The sequence below is a fragment of the Erithacus rubecula genome (genome assembly GCF_903797595.1).
Source record: "Erithacus rubecula genome assembly, chromosome: 3".
NCBI lineage: Eukaryota > Metazoa > Chordata > Aves > Passeriformes > Muscicapidae > Erithacus > Erithacus rubecula.
The window spans coordinates 51,928,434-51,950,989 of record NC_136689.1 but is presented as its reverse complement, the minus strand read 5'-3'; the positions used below and the strand labels follow the sequence as shown (position 1 = coordinate 51,950,989).

Here is a 22,556-nt window from a genome sequence, read left to right as displayed (position 1 = left end):
GATACTATCAGAGAAGCAGGGCAGCGCATGAGGGGGGAAAAAAAGTGCTACTGAGTTTTCTCAGTTTCTTTCAAATCTTCAAGGAGATTCCAAAGGGCTTTTGTGCCTACATGAAACTGAATTTTCACAGGTTGTGAGATGGCTAAGTTATATTCACAGTTATATCTGCCTAGACCAAAAGAAAATCTCTTGTAGTAGGGGAACTACTGACTTAAACACCTTGGATCTGACGGAGAATTCAGATTATTTTCTCAAAACAGACTTTGTAGTTTTGGTATCACAGCATTGCCAAGGAACTAAATTTCAAGGGACTAGAGGTTCTAAGTTTCAAACCTTATAGAACATGAAGTCCCAGCCTCCTATGTTTATTAAAGACCAGTTAATCTTTTGTAAAGGTTTTGAATCAGTACTCTTAATATCATGGGAAGTGATTACCCCCTCTATACTCACTCTAAACCATGCTGTCTCTCAAAAAGAAGTGCTACTGAAGTGCAAAGTCTAATAATTGTCACAGGGAGCAGACATAACATTAAGTAGGTCTTGACAAAGGATTAATAGCAGGGGTGCTGCACTGCAGGACTGAGGCAGGTAACCAAATGAGTAAATGTCAAATGAAGGATTATCCTCATTTGATGCTATTTCACACATCTCCTTTCTGCATAATCTCTCCCAGCTGAGACCTAAACCAGGTGTTTTCAAATGCACAAAGTAGAAGCTCTACCTGGTGTGCTAAAGGAGATCCACTATTAGCTGCCAGCAGGAGTGGCATCTCCTTTTCAAGTACTCAGCCAGTAGTCAGGATACAGCACCACACTGCCAGCTGACAACAGCAAAGCACCCGCCAAGCTGAGCTCCCTCTGGCTTGTGCTAAACTGCTAGAATTTATTATTCAAACTACAGTAGTATCCATGTCAAAGACCAGAGCCCTTCTGTGCTTGGCTTTGTACAAACAGAGACCAAAATGTGGCTCTTTTCACCTGATTTCATCCTCAGCATCCCATAGTGCTATATAGAGGATCCAATGCTGAAAAGCTGTGTGAAGCACAAAATGTAATCTTTCAGCCTCTTTTTTTAGCCAATGCAAAGACCAATGAGGTCTTGCAGACACTTTCTTAACACAAGCAGTACCTTTATAAAAATGGGTGTAAATTAATCCACAAAATTAAACATACCAGAAGTAAACCTGCTCATATCTTCATGTGCTGACTCATCAGCTTTTAGTTATGTGACAGCACACCCCTTTTCCCCTCTGCACGATTCTTAACTCACCCAGTCCACAGGACACACAGTAGCCTTCAGCAGGAGGCCCTCTGGTATTTTTCTTCTCTGTGCCCAGAGTAATGCCCATAGGCCTTCCTTCCCTTGTATTTAAACCATCAGTGAATAAATAATTACTGACACCCTCCTGAGCTTCTCCACTGTGCTCATCACTGTATAATCTAATTGCTTCACAAAACATTAATGCTTTCAACCACCCTCTGAGGTGAAGGGGAGGGATTCATTTTGCACAGAAACATGAATCAAAGTAAGATGGAGGCAAAAAGTGCCACTTGTGGTTGCCCAATTTCAGGCAAGAAGATCTGGGCTAGTTAACATGACACAGCATACGGAATGTTCAAAGCAGCTGTCTATATTTTCAAGTCATGGCTGTGAACAATTTGACTCCTCTGCAGAATTAAGAGTGGTAGGTTGGGACTCCAGAAGACAAACTGAGCCTGGTGGTCACTTGTGACTAGCTCAGTTTGGCAGCATCAGTCTGGAATTGTGTTGCAAGAGCACAGTCTGCCCTCCAGGCAGCAAACAAACAGGTAGGAGGCTCCCTCCTTTTTTAGGCTGCCTGGAACAGGTGAGGCAGTGTCCTGTGCCCCTCACTGACCCACGGGGTATGTCCAGGATGTTCAGGCTGAACATGCACTGAAGACAGGGGTCCTACAAACACTGTGCAGCCCTGAAGTTAGAGATGGTATCAGAGCACAATCACAAGGGGGCAGTACCTCCATTCTCCACGTGCTGTATTTTGCAGCCTTTTCTCTCTCCTGCTGCAAGTCTATGTTCTGTTAAAGAAAGGCATTTCGTGCCAACTTGCTTAGCCTGTACAGTTTCTGGGCTGACTCCTGTCTTCTCTAAAGACTGCTTTCTGTTTCACAAAATTGTTATGGCTGGACAGACAGCTGAGTCTCCACAGGCTTCCCAAGGAGGTACCAGAGCTGCAGCTGCAGGGAAAGATCCTCCTTTTTCTCTGTGGGCCCTGGACTGGAACATGCTGAGTGCTTAGTTTATTTAAAACATGCTAATAGAAACTTCTTAAGGGCTTATCACTTGGCTGAATGGGACAATTTCTCAAGAACAGCAAAGATCACATTTATATCATCTAGGGCAACATTCCTGACAAAGTTCAGCTTCCTAGTAAAAAGGTAAGCAATAGTTCTTCTAGTTTGTACAGAAAACTCTCTCCTTCTCGAGCTTCATTTGGATAAATCAATAACCTTGCTGATGTATTTTTGGAAATGTTCAGCATTAGATAGTATTTACCATGAAAAATTCTGCCAAGTGTAAACTATTTGGACTAAGTTAAAAAAAGATAGGAAACAAAACCAAGAAGTAGTAGGTTTGTGTAATGTTAAGTATTGTTAATGCTGCTGATACTATTGAAAGCAGAAATCCTTCCTGTCATGCAATTCCATTTAGTGGTTTGCTGAATTGTACCATTTTCTTGCAGCACTTCTGATGATGTTAACCTGCAAGTTTCCAGAAACTGGAATTTTACGCCAGGAAATTTTTTTTTCTGTACTTTGATCATGGTTGATGACAGGATATTAAATGGGATGAACCTATGGTTTTATTCAATATAACAGTTCTTGTGCTTAATGCATTATTTGCAAGACAGTGAATAATAAATTAGGTTTTACTGACAGTCTTGTTCGCATTTAGTCTTGAAATTTATTAAGGCAATGAAATGTGGTTTGGGTTTAATACCTTACATCACTGTTTATTTTGGTTTATATAGACAGGTTCACATGGGAGAAGAGCACCAACACAGGTGAGTTACAAGGAAGAAGAGCTCTCCCTTTCCTTCTTTTTAACTGAGAAGAATGGAGCTGTACGTTTCCAACTTTGCGTGCTGAGTAGACTCTTATCAAAATGGGGAAAAAAACCTTAATTCAAAATCAGATGAAATTTTGTATTATGCATTCCTGAGAAGAATGACCAGGAAAGGCTGAAAACTTTGGTCAACCACAGGTTCAGTCACACAAGCACTTTTTCCTTCAGTGACACCAGTTCACATGCCTCACTTTGAAGGCTGCCTAGCATCCTTATTCAGTCTTTGCCCACAGCTTCCTCCAGTTCCACGACTGTCTTCAACAAAACTATTCATCTGACTCCAGCTTTGCTTTGGAAGAGTAAAAGGAGAGAAGACTTTCTCCACTGTAGAGACTGTGCCAGCTTTCATGCACTGTTTGCTTCACCAAAGGTACAAGCTGTGGGAAAGGAGTTTTAAGTGCCATCCCACCTGAGGAGTGCAGATAGTGCACCTCCACACAGTTATGTGTATTTGATAGATGTGGTCCAACTGCTGCCAGCCATTGACAAAAATCACATTACCCATTAAGCAGCTTCATAATTGGGGCCATGATTCCATTGACTGCAAAGTTGTGTTGCAAAGCTATGACTCTGTACCTGTGAAATACTACACAGCTAGTCAAGTATTCCAGAGCTACAAAGCATGACTATTTAAAAGTGCTTAAAAAGAAAAACACAGCACTTACACTAATACCAATATTTACAGTGCTGTCACTCTCAGAGTTTGTCAGGCTCATGGTTTCTTACACACCAGTTGTGTGCCCTATCTTCTCCAGAACTGAAAACCCCCACAGCCTGTTTTCAAAGCTGTAAATGTGTCATTTTTATCACAGAGCATTTCACAGATTTCACAGAATAATCTGAGTTGGATGTGACCCACGAGACTCATCAAATCTGACTTTTTAAGTGAATGGCCCATACATGGGAGTCAAATCCATGATGTTTGCAGTGTTTTTGAACCTTGCTAAAATGGGTGCCCCATCTCAAGAAACTGCTGTAGGGATTTGCTCCTTTGCCTCATTGCAAATTGAAGATGGAAGCTGCTGTTAATCCAGGGCCCAGAAGCACTGTTTGAGGGTTATAAATGCAAACTCAGCATTTACTGGCACTTTGGAGAGATGGGGGAATTTTTTTTCTCATTTAACATATAGCCATGCCACAAATACAAAAATGTTCTGCAGTTACATCTCCATTTTTCCTGCTGCAGCTCCTAATTTTCTTCCCTTTTTTTTTTCTTTTTACATTATTCCTTTAGTTCCCTCTCTTTTGTGCTCTATTTTCTTCTCTTTTCTGTACAACTTCTGTCCATCTCTTCAGTTGCTACTCTGCTCTTCTGCCTCCAGAACAACAATTTTCAACTGTTCTCTTGCACACACAAGTGAAGCAGCCAAGAGCAGCCAAGTGAAAATCATAGTATTTCTGATGACAGTACTTCCTTGGTACCAAAAACAAAAGAAAATTAAAAAAAAAAAAAAAAAAAATTAAAGCCAAACATTTGAATTGAACAGTGCCATGTTTCTCTTCTTTATTTTCTCATGATTGTAATGTAGGAACATTTCACTGTCCATCATAGTGACTTAAGTCACTGACCCGTCCTAGAGTTTCTTCTCTGCAAACAGATCTCTGGACACACAAACACACACTGTTCCTGCTGGTCAGATTAAATATTACCTGCACTGGACAATAATAGGCCAAAAAAGTTCCTTATGTTTACTTTTCTGAGCAAGAAAAAAAAACAAAAAAACCCCTTTAAATTAAGCTCTGATGAGCATATATTATAGAACCTGCAAATACACATATTCACAAAAGAACCCTTAAAGATGTGAGTATAGGTTCACATCCATGCGTGTGTGTGACACAAAAATGGGAATATACAATTCTTACCTTATTGCACTTGCAGACAAGTGGCCGTAAGAACCACTGGCTGAGGAACTGCTACGAGAATTATTGAGAATGGTGACCAAGGAGTTTGGAGATGTCCGAATCATGGTCTGAAGGTCAAAGCTGTGGTCAGACAGGGGGGAGATGGACAAGGTGCGCTTGCGGCTCGGTCTGGCTGACAGCCTCGGGCTGGGAAACCTGGCGCCTGTTGTGCAAACACAAATAATTACCCACCAGGGCACTTGACTGGCTTTATTTGTTATCACTGGTGGGTAGAGGGAGACACCAGCACACTGTGACAAGCCCGCTCTCTTCATTTGTGATCTACTGGCTACGATTGAGGAAAATTAGGAAGAAAAATCTTTCTTCCTATGGCTTACCTCAGGGGAGCTCTGTTTATTAATGTGCAAGCAAAATGATAAATGGCTAAACAAAAGGAAAAGACTTTTATGAGTTATCCCTCTCATTTCTGGTGATTTATGAATCTGATGGCTTCTTAGACATTCACATCATTAATTCAACCATGAGCAATGAGACAGTAGTTCAGATCTGGGATACCAACAAGCCCAAACCCACAACACTTTAATACATACAGCCAAACCTACACATGTCAAATACAGTATAGAAATGAAGAGGCAGTTTTTCCTTTGTTGGCCATAATTCTGCCAGGAGGATATTTGATGCAAAACTTAAAATCAGAACTGAAACACTAAAGGGCCAGCTCTATTAGCAAACTCAGATTGACACTCAGAGCATGAAAATGAGAAACATTAGGCTTTATTTGAATCTGTCCAAGATCCCATGATATTCTTTTGTTGGTGTGTACAGGGGCCTACAATTGCTAAATTTCTTTAAAACTGGAGATTAGACTTTTCAAAGCAGCAAAGTGAAGGCAAACATACAGATACCACTTAAATAAATATATATTACATTTCTAAATTTTATGTCCTGTTCTCTACCTCTTCTCATCTATTTTACCACATCATCCCAACTCTCTGCAGTCCTGACAGAAGATATATCACCTTAAATTTATTCCCTTTATTTAATTATTTTCTATCTTGGTTGAGAGCATGGAGAGAATTAGCTTCCCCACTGCGTACTGAACAATTTCCTTTAACAGTACTGCTGCTTCTACCTTTTAAATCCCTTTAACCTGTAGTAAAGGACTGAATCCTAATGATCCTGACAGCCAAGGTCATGCAGGTCTTGGGTTTGATGCCTACTTTACAGCTACTTCTCCTAGAGTCCCTGACATTCTCTGTAACTTGCTAATAATTCACAGTTGGCCAGAAGCATCCAGTATAGGTCAGCCTTTCCTAACATCTTTGTGTCCAGGATCATTTTTTTGCAGGGTATTTAGATTTACATGTCTAACAATAACCAGGAGAAGAGCCCAAATGACTTCAATTAGACTCATCTCAAGATCAGAGCTAGATTACAATCTATTAGTATGCTTTCTTACACATCTGAGTGGGTTTCCCTTCTTCCTGTGCATGTTAGCCAAGATTTTAATACAGTATCAATAGCTGCCATTTTATTGCTGTTGTGACTGTGAGATCAGATCTCCATTTATAATCTTTCTCCTCTTTGGCATTTGGGTAATACAGAGTTTTGTTCCTTCTTGCTCTGTCTCCAGAATAAACCTTAGTCCATACAGCTCTAATCTTTCAACGAATATTCAGACTCTTGGTTCATCATTTAAAATTTAGGTATAGCCATTTATTTATTCATAAAACCTACCACATGCTATTTTATGCAATCTGTTTTATCTCCTTTTTAGGAGCTTGCTATTGTACTGTGTCTGGTATTTTATTAGTGCTGTGCTTCATGTCTTTCAAAGCCAGAGATCTTTTACTTGTGCTAAAATAAGAAACAACAAAGATCAGCAGCTATAAGAAACTGCAATATATCTAACAAGGAAATACAACATCCATGTCATGGTAAAACAAAAATAGTTGTAATTTGCACTTGCATCTTTCATCCACAACTCTTCTCTGCTGACTGTTCAGCTGGAATGAATTAAAACAATGCATCTGAAGTTAGTGCTTGTAATGTAATTTACCCCCGATGATGATACAATTCAAGTGCTTTATCATGGTTTTACAAGGGCATAGCTAAGTACAGACATTATACTCCCTGCAGTGCCCTGCACATTCTCAAAAACTGCAAAGACTTCCCTTCTCCTCCTGCTCCTCCTCCTCCTCTTCCTCCTCCTCCTCTTCCTCCTCCTCCTCCTCCTCCTTGCCCTTTCTGGACTGAACCTGTCTCCTTTACCTCTTGCCTAAGTCATGCTATGGCTCTTGCACATCTGCCCACTTCTTGTTACACCTTTGCTTTGCCTGCCAGCTGCTGCCAGGTCATCCCAGGGTCTGTTCTGGATGCACCAGATCAGTGGCCAGGGATGGAGAAAAACTCTCCATACAGCTGTCAGGGGCAGCACCAGGGTTTGACCCACGCATACAGGGTCCTCCTGATCCTCCAGGCAGTGCCTGTTCCAGGCCCATCTAGCTCTGGGAATTCAGCACTGCCCTCCATCTACCTGGGACAGGAACATTCTCCTAAGGGAGATTTGGCAGTATCCTGCAAAAAGGGAACATTTCTGCTTCAGCCAGGCAAGAGCTCTATGGAGTCTGACCACAGGAGACAGGAATTCAATTCAAGGGGGCATGAGTTTTAAAACTGAAAATACATTGAATGGAATTACTGGTTTGTAATATCTTCATGGTTTAATTTGGTCTCACATGCCTAAAAAGTCTTAAGCATGAGCTGGCCACTTGTTACAGGACATTTGCTTAACCATTCATTTAGCATAACATGAATTTCAGTTAGTATGCTACTATGAAAAGGAATAGCTCACAATTTTTGAGTGCCTCTGAATACTAAACCAAACTTTCCAGTCTTGCCCAGCATTTATTTTAAAAACAAACACTTCAATATTTATTTAGCAATTTGAGATGTTCATTTGCTCACAGTGCTCTCCCACTCAATAATGCTTTAAAATCAGAAAATGAAGGAGCACTGTTTCCCTAAAAATCCATTTACCTCTGTGGAAGTGCTGATAAAAAAAACCATCAGCTTAGGCAAACCATGCAAATGGAAGCTGACAGTGAAGATTTGCTTAGAAATGTCCCCCTCTTGGAGTAGATGTAATAGAAATAAAAAGTCAGTAGTAGACAGTAAAGACTTGAGTGTGCCAACAAAAAATCCTGCAGGTGTCAGAAGATCTTATTGTGAGGTGGAGATCAATTCTAAAATAACAGATATCTATCTCCGTCATAAATTTCAAAAATGGAATATGCCATCCAGCAAATTTGCCCATGAATTTGATTTCTGAGTTGAAGTTTTTAGCATTGCTTAATCATTTATAAGGCAATCTTCAGACATGTATCATTTATTCCATCCCTTTAAATCAAACTTCATCAAACCTTTTCTATTCCCTTCCTTTAAATCAAACTTCTTTGAACATGTCTCAGGCATTAGTTTTTATTAAAGGTTGTGAACATGGGACATTTGAGGCAGTGGGTTTAAAGTCAAACCATTTTTTTTTTCTTTTCATTCTGCCTTCTGTTTACAGATGTGTAAAAACCTTGTTTTCACTTGATGAAAATTTATCATAAATTTTGTCTTAGTTTTCAAAATGGTAAATCTGTCATCAGTATGAGAGAAGAAGAATGGCTTTGATACTCCACCCTCATTCTCCAACTGCACTTGACAAACAGAAACCAAACCCAGTCCAAAGCTTCTCACTCTGGCTTAACTCTTTGGGCTGGTGTTTGGGTCTGGCTGAGATGATGTTCATTTTTTTCCCCACTGCAGCCCTGTGCTTTGCACTGGTGGCTGGAAAGGAGTTTTGGCTGCTGATGAGCAGTGCTGGCACAGCACTGTCTTCCAACATTCCTCCCCATTAGTAGGCCAGAAGTGGGCAAGACCCTGGACACAACCAGGCCAGCTGACCCAAACTGACCAAAGGGATATTCCACACTATATGATGTCAGCACAGACATAAAGACTAAGAGAAGGAGGAGGTGAGGGAGCATTCCTTATTTACAAATTTGCCTTCTGGAGCAACCCCTCAGTGTACTGGAGCCCTACCTCCCGGGAAGTGGATCAACATTGCTTGCTGGTGGGAAGTAGAGAATACAAATTTTTGTTTTCTTTTTGCTTCTGCGCATGCAGTCTTTAACTTTTGCCTGAGTAAACTGCCTTATCTCGACCTATGTGTTGTTTTCCATCTATTTTCTCTCCCAGATCCAGCTGAGGAGAGGAAGTGATAGAGCAGTTTGGTGAGTATGTGGCACCCAACCAAGGTCAATGCACCACAGCTGCCCAAACTCTTTAGGTCAGCTGGGTTACTATCAGAGTCTCTAATGCCAAAAGGAGCAGGTCAATACCAAATATCTTTGAAAAAGAGAAACCTCCTGTTCTGAGTGAGCATAGAATAATCAGAGTGAGGATATTAATAATTTGGAATCCTGAAACCTCAGGGAACATGCTTGTGTTCCACTGAACCCCACTTAAGAGAGTAGAACATATTCCCCAAGTGAAAAATGAACCTATCAACCCAAAGGATTTTGAGAATTATTAAAGTGCTTAAAGACAATTTTGGCATTCAATATCTTTCCAGCCACAACAAGCAATTTCTGTTGTTGCTACTGTGGTGCTGCCAATACTCTCCACATCTACTCCACTCCTATTTTGATGCTACATTTAAAGGTAATAAATCTCACTTTTTTAGAATGAGCAAGAAGATGGCACAGCTTGCTCAAGGTTTCTGGCCACCAAAACTGTAGAAAAGCTTTATCGCAGCAGAGAAAATTTTGGTCCAGTTTTCATGCCACTCAGGACAGGATGAAGAAGAATTACAAGATGAAGAATTGCAATTAAGCACACATAATCTTGGCTTTACTCTTCTGCAATGTATTAGACAGCTCATGGACAGCAGAGTTCAGTGCTTCAAGAAGTCTACTGCTCTTTGGGCAACTTCTGATTAACAATTCTCTCACTCTCATAATTCCCATTTGAAATCATTTTTTTCCAGCACCACAGAGCAAAACAGAAGACCCCAAACTGCACATATTGTATGTAATACACTTTGGAACTCAGTGCTTGCTGAGTTATTATTTGCAGTACAGGATGGAGTAGCGATTCCAAATTTCTGTACTAAATGCTGTATAAGCACACAATTAGGAGACAGACTTGCTTCACAAAAGAAGAACAATGTCTTGCTTGTATCTATTTGGTTGTGTGGGATAAATGAGCAGCAGCCTTCCAGTCATTTGAGTCAACTCACTCAGAATTTGATAGCAGATAATGAGGGAAACTACTCATGTGTCTTCTGCTTCCTTTGACAAGAGGGGGAAAAGGCAAAAGACTACTTTTAAGATCACCATACAAATCCTTACAAAGAAAGATCCAAACAAATGGCATTGCTTCACATTGATCACTGTACTTAGTTATTAAATGCATACATGGGGATTTTTTTTTAAGTCTTAATATCAGCTTCCTGCTAATTGTTTTGTTCTTGTTTCTAATCTAAAAATCTGACAAAGAAGAAAGGGGTTTTCTTTAGCATGATGAATGATAGGACATTCAGAATCCTACTTAATGACAATTAATTTACTGTATACCCATGCAAGTTAAGATAGTTTTAATTAGTTTTTACAAAGTAAAAGGGTAACTTCATACTCTATTTAGATAAAAGCAGCTATTGCCTGACTAAACACATTCTCATCAAATACAGAAGGTGAGCTGAGTGACCTTACTGGGATTCACTCTTATTTTAATTCTCTATTTACTGTTTAAAAATAACCCATTTGCATAATAGTGCATTTTTTGTCTCTAACTCTGAAAAAATGCCTAATTGAAAAGTTGCTGGTATAATTAATCTCAAATGTGTGATCATAATTTTTAAAAACAAACACAAAACAAATTAAAGTGTGCATTTCAAATGTATCCTAGCTAGAGCTGGTGAAGGCAAATATCCTTATTAAAGATGGTGTTTAGGTACCTTCTATGAATGGGCTGAAATTATGGGCAAAGGTCAAAACATTAACTGTTAAGTAAGAAGTGATAATATTCTTAGGATGCAATAGATACAGTTCTGTGCAGATTACAGCATACACAGTCTCTGCTAACACATAAAGATCCTTCTGCAAATGCCAGTGTTTGTATGAGTCATTGTATGAGTTTGCAATGTCTTCTGTTTTGCTCAAGTTTTCTGGCATATGTATGGGTATCTACCTTTCTAAAGGCTGAATAAACCCATTAGATCAAATCTGCAGCCAAGAATGTGGTTTGGTACTGCTACTTTTGTGAATTCAGACACTCTCTCACAGTAGGAACCAAAACCCTGGAAAATTTAAAATATCCCTGCTCATTGCAAGTAAAGTTTGACTAGATGACCTTTAAAGTTCCCTTCCAACCCAAACTGTTCTAGGATTCTATGATTCTTTTCAAGGAAGCCATGCTCATTCATGCAAGCTGGGGATTTGTCCTTGCAGCTGGAACACAGCAGCAAATTTACATTACCTGAACAATGTATAACAGCATGTCCATTCTGCAAGGTATTATTAACAACCATTCAGTGCTTTAGCAGTGTGCCTCATCTCTCCCTATTCCTCTCAAAATCCAAATTAGGAAGTATCATAATCTTAAGATTTCAAATACTGAAGTCTGCACATTAATTTCTGGTTTAAGTCCAGACTACTTGTGTGAGTTTATTATGTTTCTCCAGTGTGCTCAAGATGTGTTATTGTAAATTCTTTATGCGTGCTACCAGTAAGTGAGACTTAAAATAGAAAATGTATTTTAAGCATCCTTCATTAGCAAGGAAACAAAATGAAAAAAGCTTTCCTGCACAGTTTTGCAACTATCTGTCTTGCCTGATTCTTATAAAAATTATTGGTGAGTCAAGTACTTCACACTCCAAGGCACGTGTTCATATATAGCAGGGCTAGCTATATATGTGCTCCTATGTGTTCCAGAGGTAAACCTCCCAACACCCACTCTCCTTGAGATCACCAACTGTGGTGTGCAGCCAACAGCAGGAAGAAGAAGTCACATGTAAACAAAAAGTTTAAAATTCTACAAGAAAGCAAGTGTTGTCTAACACTATTGTATTGGTCTGTACTACCAAGCAAAAGTCAACATCACCACCTTTTCTTGCCACCATTTTTTATTGCCCTCATCAGAAGGAACAGAGTACATCCTGAAAATCATGTAAGCATCTATGACTTGAGGGGAAAGCTCTGCATAATCCCTTCTGGCTGATCAAAAGGAAGCAGTAGCAAGCAGTTTGCAATGGGTTCCTCTCTTTTCCTCCTTCAACACAGAAACAGAGACACATTAGAGGACTGAAAGATGCTGAGTGGATAAAGAAGGCTCTTAATATTATGGAAATATTATGGCAAACTAAGTCGGGATCCTTGAGAATTCAGCAAACTGCTCCACTTTACAAGTGGTTGCTGGTCTATTGGTCTGTGATACACAACTTGTAAGTGCAACTAGCACTCTGAAAGGTGCAGGGCATGCTCTCATAACAGAAAAACAGATGTAAACAGAGAGCTCATCAGGGAAATACTCAGCCTCACTATGAAAGTAACTGATTTCAAATAGAAAAGGACATTTTCAAAAGCACTCAAGCCGTGCTAGAAATAAAATTTATAACCTGTTTTCAGGAGCAGCCCTGCTTCTCTCCCTACTTTCTTTCGAAGTTTACTTTAAGGCTTGATATAACCCTTGTGCATTTGGCAATCAATTCTCTGTCCCTCCAGCTGCATGAGGAGGTTTATGTCGACTCCCACTTCTCTATCTTGAGGTCTTTTGGGTCAGACCACGAACAACCCACGTGGTTCCTTTGTAGGACCATCTGTATTTCTAGAAAAAATCACTCACTATCCATGGCATGAAGATATTCCATGTGAAGAGCCCCGGCTCCTGCAGTGGCAGCTGAAGGAATGATGTCTGCATAGGGGCTGCGCTGGCCTGCCAACAGAGCCATCTGATGATAATATTCAGCTGGGCTGACGCCAGCGTGTGGAGCTAAAAAAACAACATAAAAGTACCGTTAATGACGTAAGATAAACAAGAAGGAAAGTTTTATCACATTGCTGGTTTCTCTGGCTATTAAAACAGCTTGTTTGTTTTTTAATGTAATGCAAGGTCTGCAGTATGCCACCACGAGTCAATATATTTCAACCAATGGTACTGTAAAGACACCATTCAAAGAAATAGCAAGACATAAAATATTAATGAGCTTGGTGATCTCATATTTTTGTATTTATTATTAAGTGACTCAAAAAGTGACAGGCTGACAGCAATGGAAACAAGAATGATTTATTTAGTGACATAAAAAAGCAGGAAAAGCTTCCTAGCATTTTATTCATGTTTACCTCATCCCTGGCCCAAAGGAATCCATATCTAAGGTAACAGTGCAGCTGAACTTCCATAAGCATTCATGTATCTGGAGTCTCTACTTAGGGACTAGAAGATTCTTCCTCACCTCGTCCCTCTGTGTCTATGCTTTGGAGCAAATAGGGGCAAAGCATGATTCCAGGACAAATATTAGCTGTCCATGAACAACACAGGGTCAGTTTTTTAGGAGGACAGACTGAAGTCAATAAATGTGACCATTGCATCATTCAAAGTTCATGTATAAACATACTTGACATACAAGCCTGTTTTCAGAGTCAAAACCACAAACTGAATAGACTCTACATCCCATCAGTGAGGTTACCATGATGAAGTCCTCTGATAAGGACTTGTATTAGCTGTACTCTCATGTAAAAGTAACTTAAGAACTTTCTGTTCCCCTCAATTTTCAAGCAGATCTTCAACTAATGGGAATCCCTGGACAAATATCAAAATTGGCATCACTTTAAGATTATCTCCTCTCAGCAGGCTTCAGATGCTACTAATGGTAAAGGGTCATTTTATGAACTTGTGTAAGACATACTCATAAAATTATATAGGCTCCTTCTCCTTGATCCTGCCACAAAACCTGAGGTGAACAGCCCTTCTCTCTGGTCTATCCCTGTCCCACTTGCAGAACAGTTTACCCTCTGGTCACCACAAGATGGTATGCATGCTTGCTTAAAACACTCAGGGTTCCTTAGCTTAATGGGCTGCACCCCAAGCTGGTACACCAGATTATTTTTAATGAGATTTTTCTTTAATCTCAGCATCTGAATCTTGAAGTAAGACAAAATTCTAGGTTGAAATTATTTGAATATTGTTACCAATACAGAGCTACTAAAAAGATAATTTATATTTTCATTAGAAAATCAGATCCTAAATGCAAACCTTAGAAACAAAGAATCAAGAATTACACTTTTAATGTTCTTTTGAACATAAACAAGTTATTAGAATTTGGAGAAAAGTTTATTCAGCAACAGATTGCTGAAGTGTGTAACCTGCCTTTACTGCTATTGAATAAAATGAAAGAATGTGCTTTTTATGTTAAAATGTTAAATATAACATATAAGAAAGGGTTGTGAAAACTACAAGTATGACGAACAGGAATAGGCATGAAAAATTAGCTAAATGAAAAGTTGCTGCTATTTTTTCCAAATTACAAATTAATTTCACAATGAAATACAATCTTTCCACTTTCTGTCAAATGGTAAAGAAATTATTCAGACCAAATTTTAAAAGACACATAACTCACACTGAATCACTGAAAGTTTTAAAATTTTGCAGTAGTAGGCAACCATGGTATATTTCCAGACAGACTGAAAATACTTCCTGAGCTTTCTGACATAAGTGTCTGGGTTAACTAACAATAACATTGGCTGCAAACTTTAAAATTAACTGCTGCAGAAAACACAGTGAACACATAATTGCATTACTAAATGTTCCTTATGCCAAGAAATGCTCTGGTACTCTTAAAAGATTATTACTTACTACCTCCCCTCAAACGTAAAAAATTACCCTACTAGATGATGTATTGCATGAAGGGTAAATGAAGGGTAAACAGAAAGACCCACAGCCCTGAAATCTTTCCTGTTTATTCCCGGGTAGCTTCAGCTTTGTTCCCACATTTCTATAAGCAGAGGCATTTGCTTCTGCACCGTAGGCACAGCTGAGCTTCATTTGAGCACTTTCCTCTACACACACCACCAACTCCATCCTTACCCCTGCTCCAAATCCTCTGGGAAGTCCTCAGCCACCCCTGACCCACCAAATCTGCTGGCTAAGGAGAAGTGACAAAGTTATGTTCCAGATTGCTTTGGCTCCTGGCCATCCCCAGATCTGTGAGTCAACAGACTGAGCCCAATAGTACGCTGATCTAATTATCTAACTGCTCTAAAGCAATTAGGGCAGCAAGAGAAATCTTGCTATGGCTTTCAGAGGAGCAATAACAACTTGCAAGTTTTCATAGTTCAAATGCTGTATCACTTAAGCCATGGTGTCCACTATTGGTACATTAACTGCATGTACCCCTTTAAACCACAGGAGTGCTTAAGCCATGATTCAAATTCTTTGATCCCAGGAACTCACATCCAAAAAAGGCATTCCATTGTATACCTGATTAATCATACAACAGACTATGGATTCCAGGGAACAAACTTGCAGTTTTTTGCAGCATGCTGTTTGATTGAGATACCTTCAAGTCTCAATCAAGCTACTGGATTTTCATTGGATGCTGTGCAACATCAGTCCTGTAGTAACTGACCAAAGCTGTGAGCCTACAGGGAGTGTGAAGTAACATGTATTTGTTTAAAACCTGTAGAGAGATGCTTAAGCTAGTAAATTTAGCATGTACTTATGACAGATTAGGGCTGTGTATACAGTCTGCAATCGAAGCTCAGGGGATGAGCATTAAGGCAGAGTGCACTCAGCTGTACTGCCCACACCTGGGTGTCTCATGCCATCTGAAAGCCTGAGAGTACCCAAGCTACATAGGCTGGCAGAAGAAAACTGTCTTTCTGAGGGGGCAGGTGGAGTTGAGGCAGGGTATTTCACAGACCTGAACTGACAACAAACACCATCATAATTATGACAGAGCTCCAGACTCAACTGCTAACATGCCAAGTGTCCATTTGTTGGGAAACTGAATAGTTCCTTGAGACTTCACTACCTACAACTCACTGGATTACAACAGCAGAGCAACACAGCAAGATCACACATTTCTATACTGTACACATCTACATTTAGGTGCCAAAATCTGATACCAAATTCTGCCCTGTGACATCTCTGTATATTTCTGGAGCGTCAGTTGGGTGCTGGGTGAGAGAACACCATATGCCTACCTCTTTGCAAGTGAATTCAGTGTGGTACACCTCAGACCAAGATTTTATAGAGCTTAAAATCATAGGTGGTGATAGGTGGCTTCCTTCACACCTTCCTTTGTCTGCCATTGCAACATATCTTAAGCATAAATTAAATTCTCCATGAATAGGACCTGAAGAGTATTGAAGATAGCCAGGAATTCTGCATATTAGCCCCTGTGAAAAAGCCCAAATGTACACCACAGGAGTTTTTCCAATATATGCCATTACATTATAGCTCTGTCATTTTAGTCCTGTATCTAAAGCTCCAAAGCTGCTGAAGTCAAAATTTGCCTTTCTGACCATTCAAATATTTTCTAATTATTTTTTAAATACTTCTGCTAAAACAAAAAGGGGAGAATTAGCAAGAACTCATGCAAAATCCAACGTGCTGCTAGAAAAGCCCTATGTGCATGCTATATACCTTGACTGACAATAGGTCATTAAAATTTTTTCTCATAAGAATATGTGCCCATAACTAATGGATTAACTGTAAAGGTATATGTTCCTATAAACGAGGATTAATTAGTTATCCATTTGGATAGGGTGCACCGCTCATTTTTCAAATTCAGCTAAAGGCAGTTTAACTCTGGTAAGTTTCTTAATTCACTGAGAAGATCTTTCCTGTAGCTAAAGTACCAGTTTCATTACCTTTCTCTATATAGTTGATTCTGACAATATTATATTTTAGTTCCCTTCAGCAAATGCTACAATTTTGAAATGTCAAAGTGCTTATGCTTACCCACTATTGAAAAGCCTTACTAACAAGACAGCCTTTTTTTGCAAGTCTGTTGATGGCTCACTTTGGCAAAATTCCCATTGAAATGAATAGGAAATGTGCTAGAGTAATGACAAGAGTAATCACAGGAGTTCACTTCAGCCCAAAGAGCCTGTAAAGTAAAAGCCATGGTCACACCAAGACCTAAAGCACTGAATTTGAAGTATACTGCCCACCATTCAGATTAAAAGGGACAATCTTGATCATCAGCCACTTCTACGGAAGCGTCATTGCATTTGGCCATCTTGTTGGCTGGGATAAGCTGAAATAACTATACATAACTTTAACAGAACTGTTGACTAAATGAAACTAATTAGTGCGTGCTTTGTATGATTGAAAAATACTATTTTAATTAACAAGCCTTTTGTGCCTGAAGAACACCATGGTTGTACACTGATAAAGCATCTGACTCAATTCAGTGCAAATACAATGGATTTTTGGGAGATCAGAACTACACCCCATGTCATCCCCACAAACAAAAGATATCACAAGACATACACCACCCTTCCAGCATAAATTTTGAATGAAGCAGCCTTTTTTTTTTTCTTCTCCCTGAAGTTTCAACATTTGTGAGATGTACAAATGAGCCATCATCGGCTGATGAAGTATTGAAACATTTATGACATAATGAATATGTCTGACAAACCTGGTGAAGCTGCTTTGAATAAGGGGGAAAAATGTTGACAAGATTAATATAACTTAAGTTGCTACAATGACAGAAAACAGGAAGCCTGTCTTAACCCACCGTCTGTTGGGCTGAGTCCACGGGCTGCCGAGATCATGGAGAGGGACGGGCTGCTGTGCAGGGACCTGATGTAGTCCATGTAGGGGTTAATGTATGGGTGAGGGGTGCTGAAGGGAGACTCTGATGTTGCAGCAGGATTTCGGTGCGGGGAAATTCTAAGGAATGGAAGCTCTGAGTATGTTGGGCTACTAGATAAGGCAGAAGGCCTGGAAGAAACAAAAGGAAGAAAAACAAAACCAGACAGGTTATCCGTACAATAAAGAAAAAATACAATAAAGGTAACACACTTGTTTCTTGAAGAAAAACAACTAGGTTGCACATGCACAGAAGTCAACTGCTTGGAAAGAAGAAGGATGGGAAATGAATTCTTCTCTGTCCCCATTATTAGCAACTTTTCTCTGACCAATTTAAACATGATTTTACATTTGGTTTAATCTTTACACCCCTCAATACCCTTTCCCCAAGGAGTTGAGGAGAAAATCACTTCAATTAGTGCAAAATATGCACACTGTTTTACATAGTAATTCTTAACTGCAATATGAAATACATACAGAGATTCAGAATCATTTACATCTTCAAAATCATGTGGCTATTGAAAAAGGAGCTTTGAGAACACTGCACTCATGCCCTTCATTTGCCAGCTTACTCTTTGTGAAAGTGTAAGATGGTATGTTTATATAGAAATCACTTTAGGAGTCCCAAACTATGTAAGCCATTTAGACAGATAGGTCCTTTGGAGCATTTTTTTTTTTTGTTGCTGTCCCTTCCCATGAAAAATGTGCAAAATTTGGTAGCAGAGGAAGAAAGATTGCTGGATGTGTGTGTTTTTAGTACGACACCAGTGACCAATGTCTTTTAACAAGACCCCATTAATTAACTACATCATTTTTGTGAAGGGAAAGCTTGGTGCCCTCTCATGCTATGTGTGATGAACCAAGGCTGAAAGCTGAGTTCACAGCTGACAAAAGATAAATAACCCACCATAACCCTCCCCACCATCCCACCCTGTTGATACAACAGCATCTGGGCTCTGCTTGGAGACTTTTCTCTCACAGCATTGCATCTCCAAAGGCACTGGAAAAAGTTCAAATTTCATCAGAAGGGGTTGGAGTGTCTGCCCTTGCCAACCTGCTCTTTGGCAAAAGACAATGATTAAGCCTGTCGTGCATTTGCTGTAGTCCAACTGGCTGACCCGAACTAAATGCCTTTTTGTCCCTGTTTTTCCAATTAATTTAGCATATATACAGCACAGACACAGGCAGCAGCTGTGAGAGCAGTGAGGGCAGCCTGTTCCTTTGATGCTGTTGGCTTACAAAGAGTAATCAAACAAGAAACATATTTTTTTCCCTTTAACATACACATATCATGATCAATGGAGGTAGTTGTCATCACCTAAAAGGCCAACAGAACATAATCTTACATAGGAGCCAATTCTGCCCAGCCATCAGCTCAGACATGCTAGCATACGAGTGGGACAGTGATCAAAGTCATGAGTTCCTAACATGACGCCAGCTTCCCTGCTACTAAATCCATGAGGGCTTGTAAAATCTGAGGAATGAAGATTTCTCCTGATGTGTTTTTCTCTCTCTTTTCCCTTCCCTATTTGACCTTTTTTGTGTTTCTTGCCCTCCAACAGCTTTCTGCAAGGTAAGACTGTTTAGCCTTCCTGTATGAAAATACCTCCTAGCTCCAGAGTTTGTTAGAGCATTTTGTGCTAGCAGCAGGTACCAACAGTGCAGCCACTCCTCTGGCACCCGAGGAAGTGACCTACGTAAAGCTAAGCCACTCACTAGCCTACCTTCACCATATTTGAAAGGCACTGAAAGCCCAAAACCAGAAGCCACTTTCCATCACTGTGCAAATCAGACACCTCCTTTCCTCAGAGAACTTCTTGTCTGCATGGTTTTATAGACTGCACTTTGTTTTACAGTGGACGTGCATCTATTATCTTATGAAACCCCATCAGACACTAAATATTCCTTGTCTCCTGATTCCCTATGAGGCCAAGTTTGGTAGGCAAGAGCTTTAAAATCCATGGTGACATAGGAAGCAAAAGTACTACAGCTGGGTATTACATTACAGAGTGAATTTCCTATCCTGGCAGTGAGGAATATACAGTAGTACAGCAAATTTAATACAAGAGTATCAAAGAAACTAAGTTTGGATGTCATCTTACAAGTGATTCTTTTTAAATGTGATCCCAGCTCATAGTTAGAAACATGAAGAGCAGGCAAGCAGGCTGGGGCCCTGGCCTTATCTGGTGCATATTGAACAGAAAACTCTTTAAATGCTTATGCAAGAAGGCTGAAAGTCTGTATCAGCCTCAGTGATTCACTCTCCAGCTGGCCATCAGCCAAATGCTGCCGCAGGAGCAAGATTAAGAGCCAGGCTGTCAGCTTCTCCCTCCAGATCCAGCAAGAGCCATTCAAGGACACCAGGACTCAGCTGCTCTTCTCCTCCTCTCCCCGCTGCTCTCTCATCTTCTGAGCTCCTCAGTTTTGCTAGGATGCTAGGGAAAGGACACTCACCTGGGTAACATCAATCAACAGCAGGCTTAAAAACAGTATTATCTGAGGCAGAAATAAAGAGTCATCACATTCCACAAAGAATTCCTAGCTCTGGACTCTGATGTTTCCCAATTTCTCTCAAGCACCTTAACATGCTGCTAACTTCTGTGCTCATTTTGTTGCTCCTCTGTGTTCCCAGACCCTCCTTTCCTTACAGACCCACTTTCCCTCATGCCTTCTTCATCTGCTCTCAGTCCCACAAATTGAGTCATCCTGATTTTATTCCAATAAATGTCACATATCCTTCCTCTACCTCTGTGAATAAACTTCACTGTGATCATCTTTAACAAGTATTAACTCCCTCTGTCAAACTAAAATGCAGCTTTTAGAAAGGGTGCTGCCAAACACCCTTACTGCTGCTTTGCAATCTCATTGTGTAAATTCTCATAAAAAATTAGTTGTGTTCTGTAAACAGCAAACAGTGCAGCCCAGGAGTGGCTGTGCAGATACTAATTCAGTGACTAACAAATCAAATCTCCAGATGTGGGTGGCAGTCCATCCCCATAATTTTTATTTCACATGTATAGAAATAAGAGAATGGTTTGGATTGGAAGGTACCTTTACAGGTCATCTAGTCCCACTCTGCTGTCATGAGCAGGGAAAGAAGCTGGGGACCTTCCTTCAAACTCAGGGCCCTTCAGCCCAGCATCCTGTTGAATGGTGTTCTGCCTTGCGTCTGAGGCTACCTCATGGGATGCAATGAGGCTTCAGGATGAGAAGAGGCAAGGAGGTTTTCAGTGATACTGCTTGACAATTTATGCCTCATCTGTAAACCATAGGAAAGCAGAACTTGCTCTGCATCTTCTCCTGTGCAGGGCTTCTTCTGTTATACAATATATTCAGACCACTTAAGGGAGGAAGCAAAGCAGATGTATGCTCTTTTCTGAATCGGGACCTCTATGTCTACTTCTAGAGACCCTGCAAACTCAAATCAAATTTCATACAAAGCTGATCACACTTTCAAGACATAGTTGAAGGTCTCCAAGTTTGTGAGTAAAAGGATCCTATGGCTGTTTCGCCACTAATTTTCATCCTGCCACATTAGGATTATTTTAGTATTTTCTCAGTAAACTTGATTATATCTACAACCCCAACACAAATGAGAAGAAACAGACAGCAGGGCTAGCTGTGAAAGCATCTCCTCCTCTCTGTCTAGCAGGCCTTCCTGTTCATTGGTAAGGTGCTGAAATATCATGAGTGCCACACAGCTTCCACATCTAACACAGGACTTTCCATTCCCCAGACACATCCAGCCTGCCAGCTTCTTCCTGTCCCAGTTCTGATGCTCTGGGGAATCTCAGCTACTCAGGCTGTGAATGGTACACATGTGCTGAGGCAGGGAGGTCAGGGTAAGGGCAAACAGGTGTCTTTTTTCATATTAGTCATGACATTATTTTGATGAATTGCTGCAGAGGTGTCTGCACAGTCTTAAAAACTTACATAGTCACACAAGTTCAGCAGTTGTGAACAGCATCAGTTGTAGGGCAAATCACAGTAGGTATGAAGCTGCTTTTTTTAAAAATGGGTTTTTTCTGACCACTGCTGAACCACAGGTGAGTTATCTGTAGGATTTCAGTTATTACTCATGAAAATGGTGTCATTTTGTTTTGTTGCTTACAGCTGCAATAGATTAACTCTGCACAAGAAGACTGACTAGCAGCAGGTTTGGATTTTAACCACCAAAAAACTGAATCAAATGCAATTCCCTTTTCAGCCCATACAGCCCTTTTTTGACTGGTGAAGGAAGATCATAGGAATCTGAGACCTCATGAGGCAAGCATGAGCAAGTTATACATATTTCAAAATGATCTCTATGCACAGATCATTACCTAATATTATCTTGAAAGGATCACACATTCTTTCCATTAGCAGAAAAAATAGATATGGGGACTTCTACCATGTATTTTAGGCTGTTTTTTGTATTTAAGCACTAGCCAGTTTTACAGAGAGGGAGTTTGGATTGCCCAGATTCATACCTATCCCTTTCTTTGGTGCTAATGGAACAGCTAACTTGAGGTGAAATATTTCTTTCTGGCTATGACTAGAGGTGAAAGTCCCTAGGTAGGTAAGCCAGCACAGAGCTTGTTGACTGTGAGTCCTTTCAACCACCCTCTCAGCGTTCCACTGACGAGATTAGAGGATCAGCCCAAAGTCCATGAAACTATCTTATGTGGATTCATGCATGTAACTGAGCTAGGGATTGAGGAGGTGGGGTTGGAAGGAAAAGAGACCCAGTT

General features: G+C 40.2%; 1 protein-coding gene across 5 annotated transcripts in view; it reads right to left on the bottom strand.

The window, feature by feature from the left end:
• The window catches only part of GLI3 (GLI family zinc finger 3), a 203,898-nt gene that overhangs the window by 52,503 nt on the left and 128,839 nt on the right, over positions 1-22,556 (bottom strand). For all 5 annotated transcript variants that reach the window (XM_079301522.1, XM_079301524.1, XM_079301521.1 and 2 more), the window contains 3 exons: positions 17,753-17,958; positions 12,856-13,002; positions 4,966-5,167 (listed from right to left, as the gene is read on the bottom strand). In XM_079301522.1, coding sequence (XP_079157648.1) covers positions 4,966-5,167; positions 12,856-13,002; positions 17,753-17,958 — 555 coding nt within the window. The remainder of the gene's footprint in view (positions 1-4,965; positions 5,168-12,855; positions 13,003-17,752; positions 17,959-22,556) is intronic.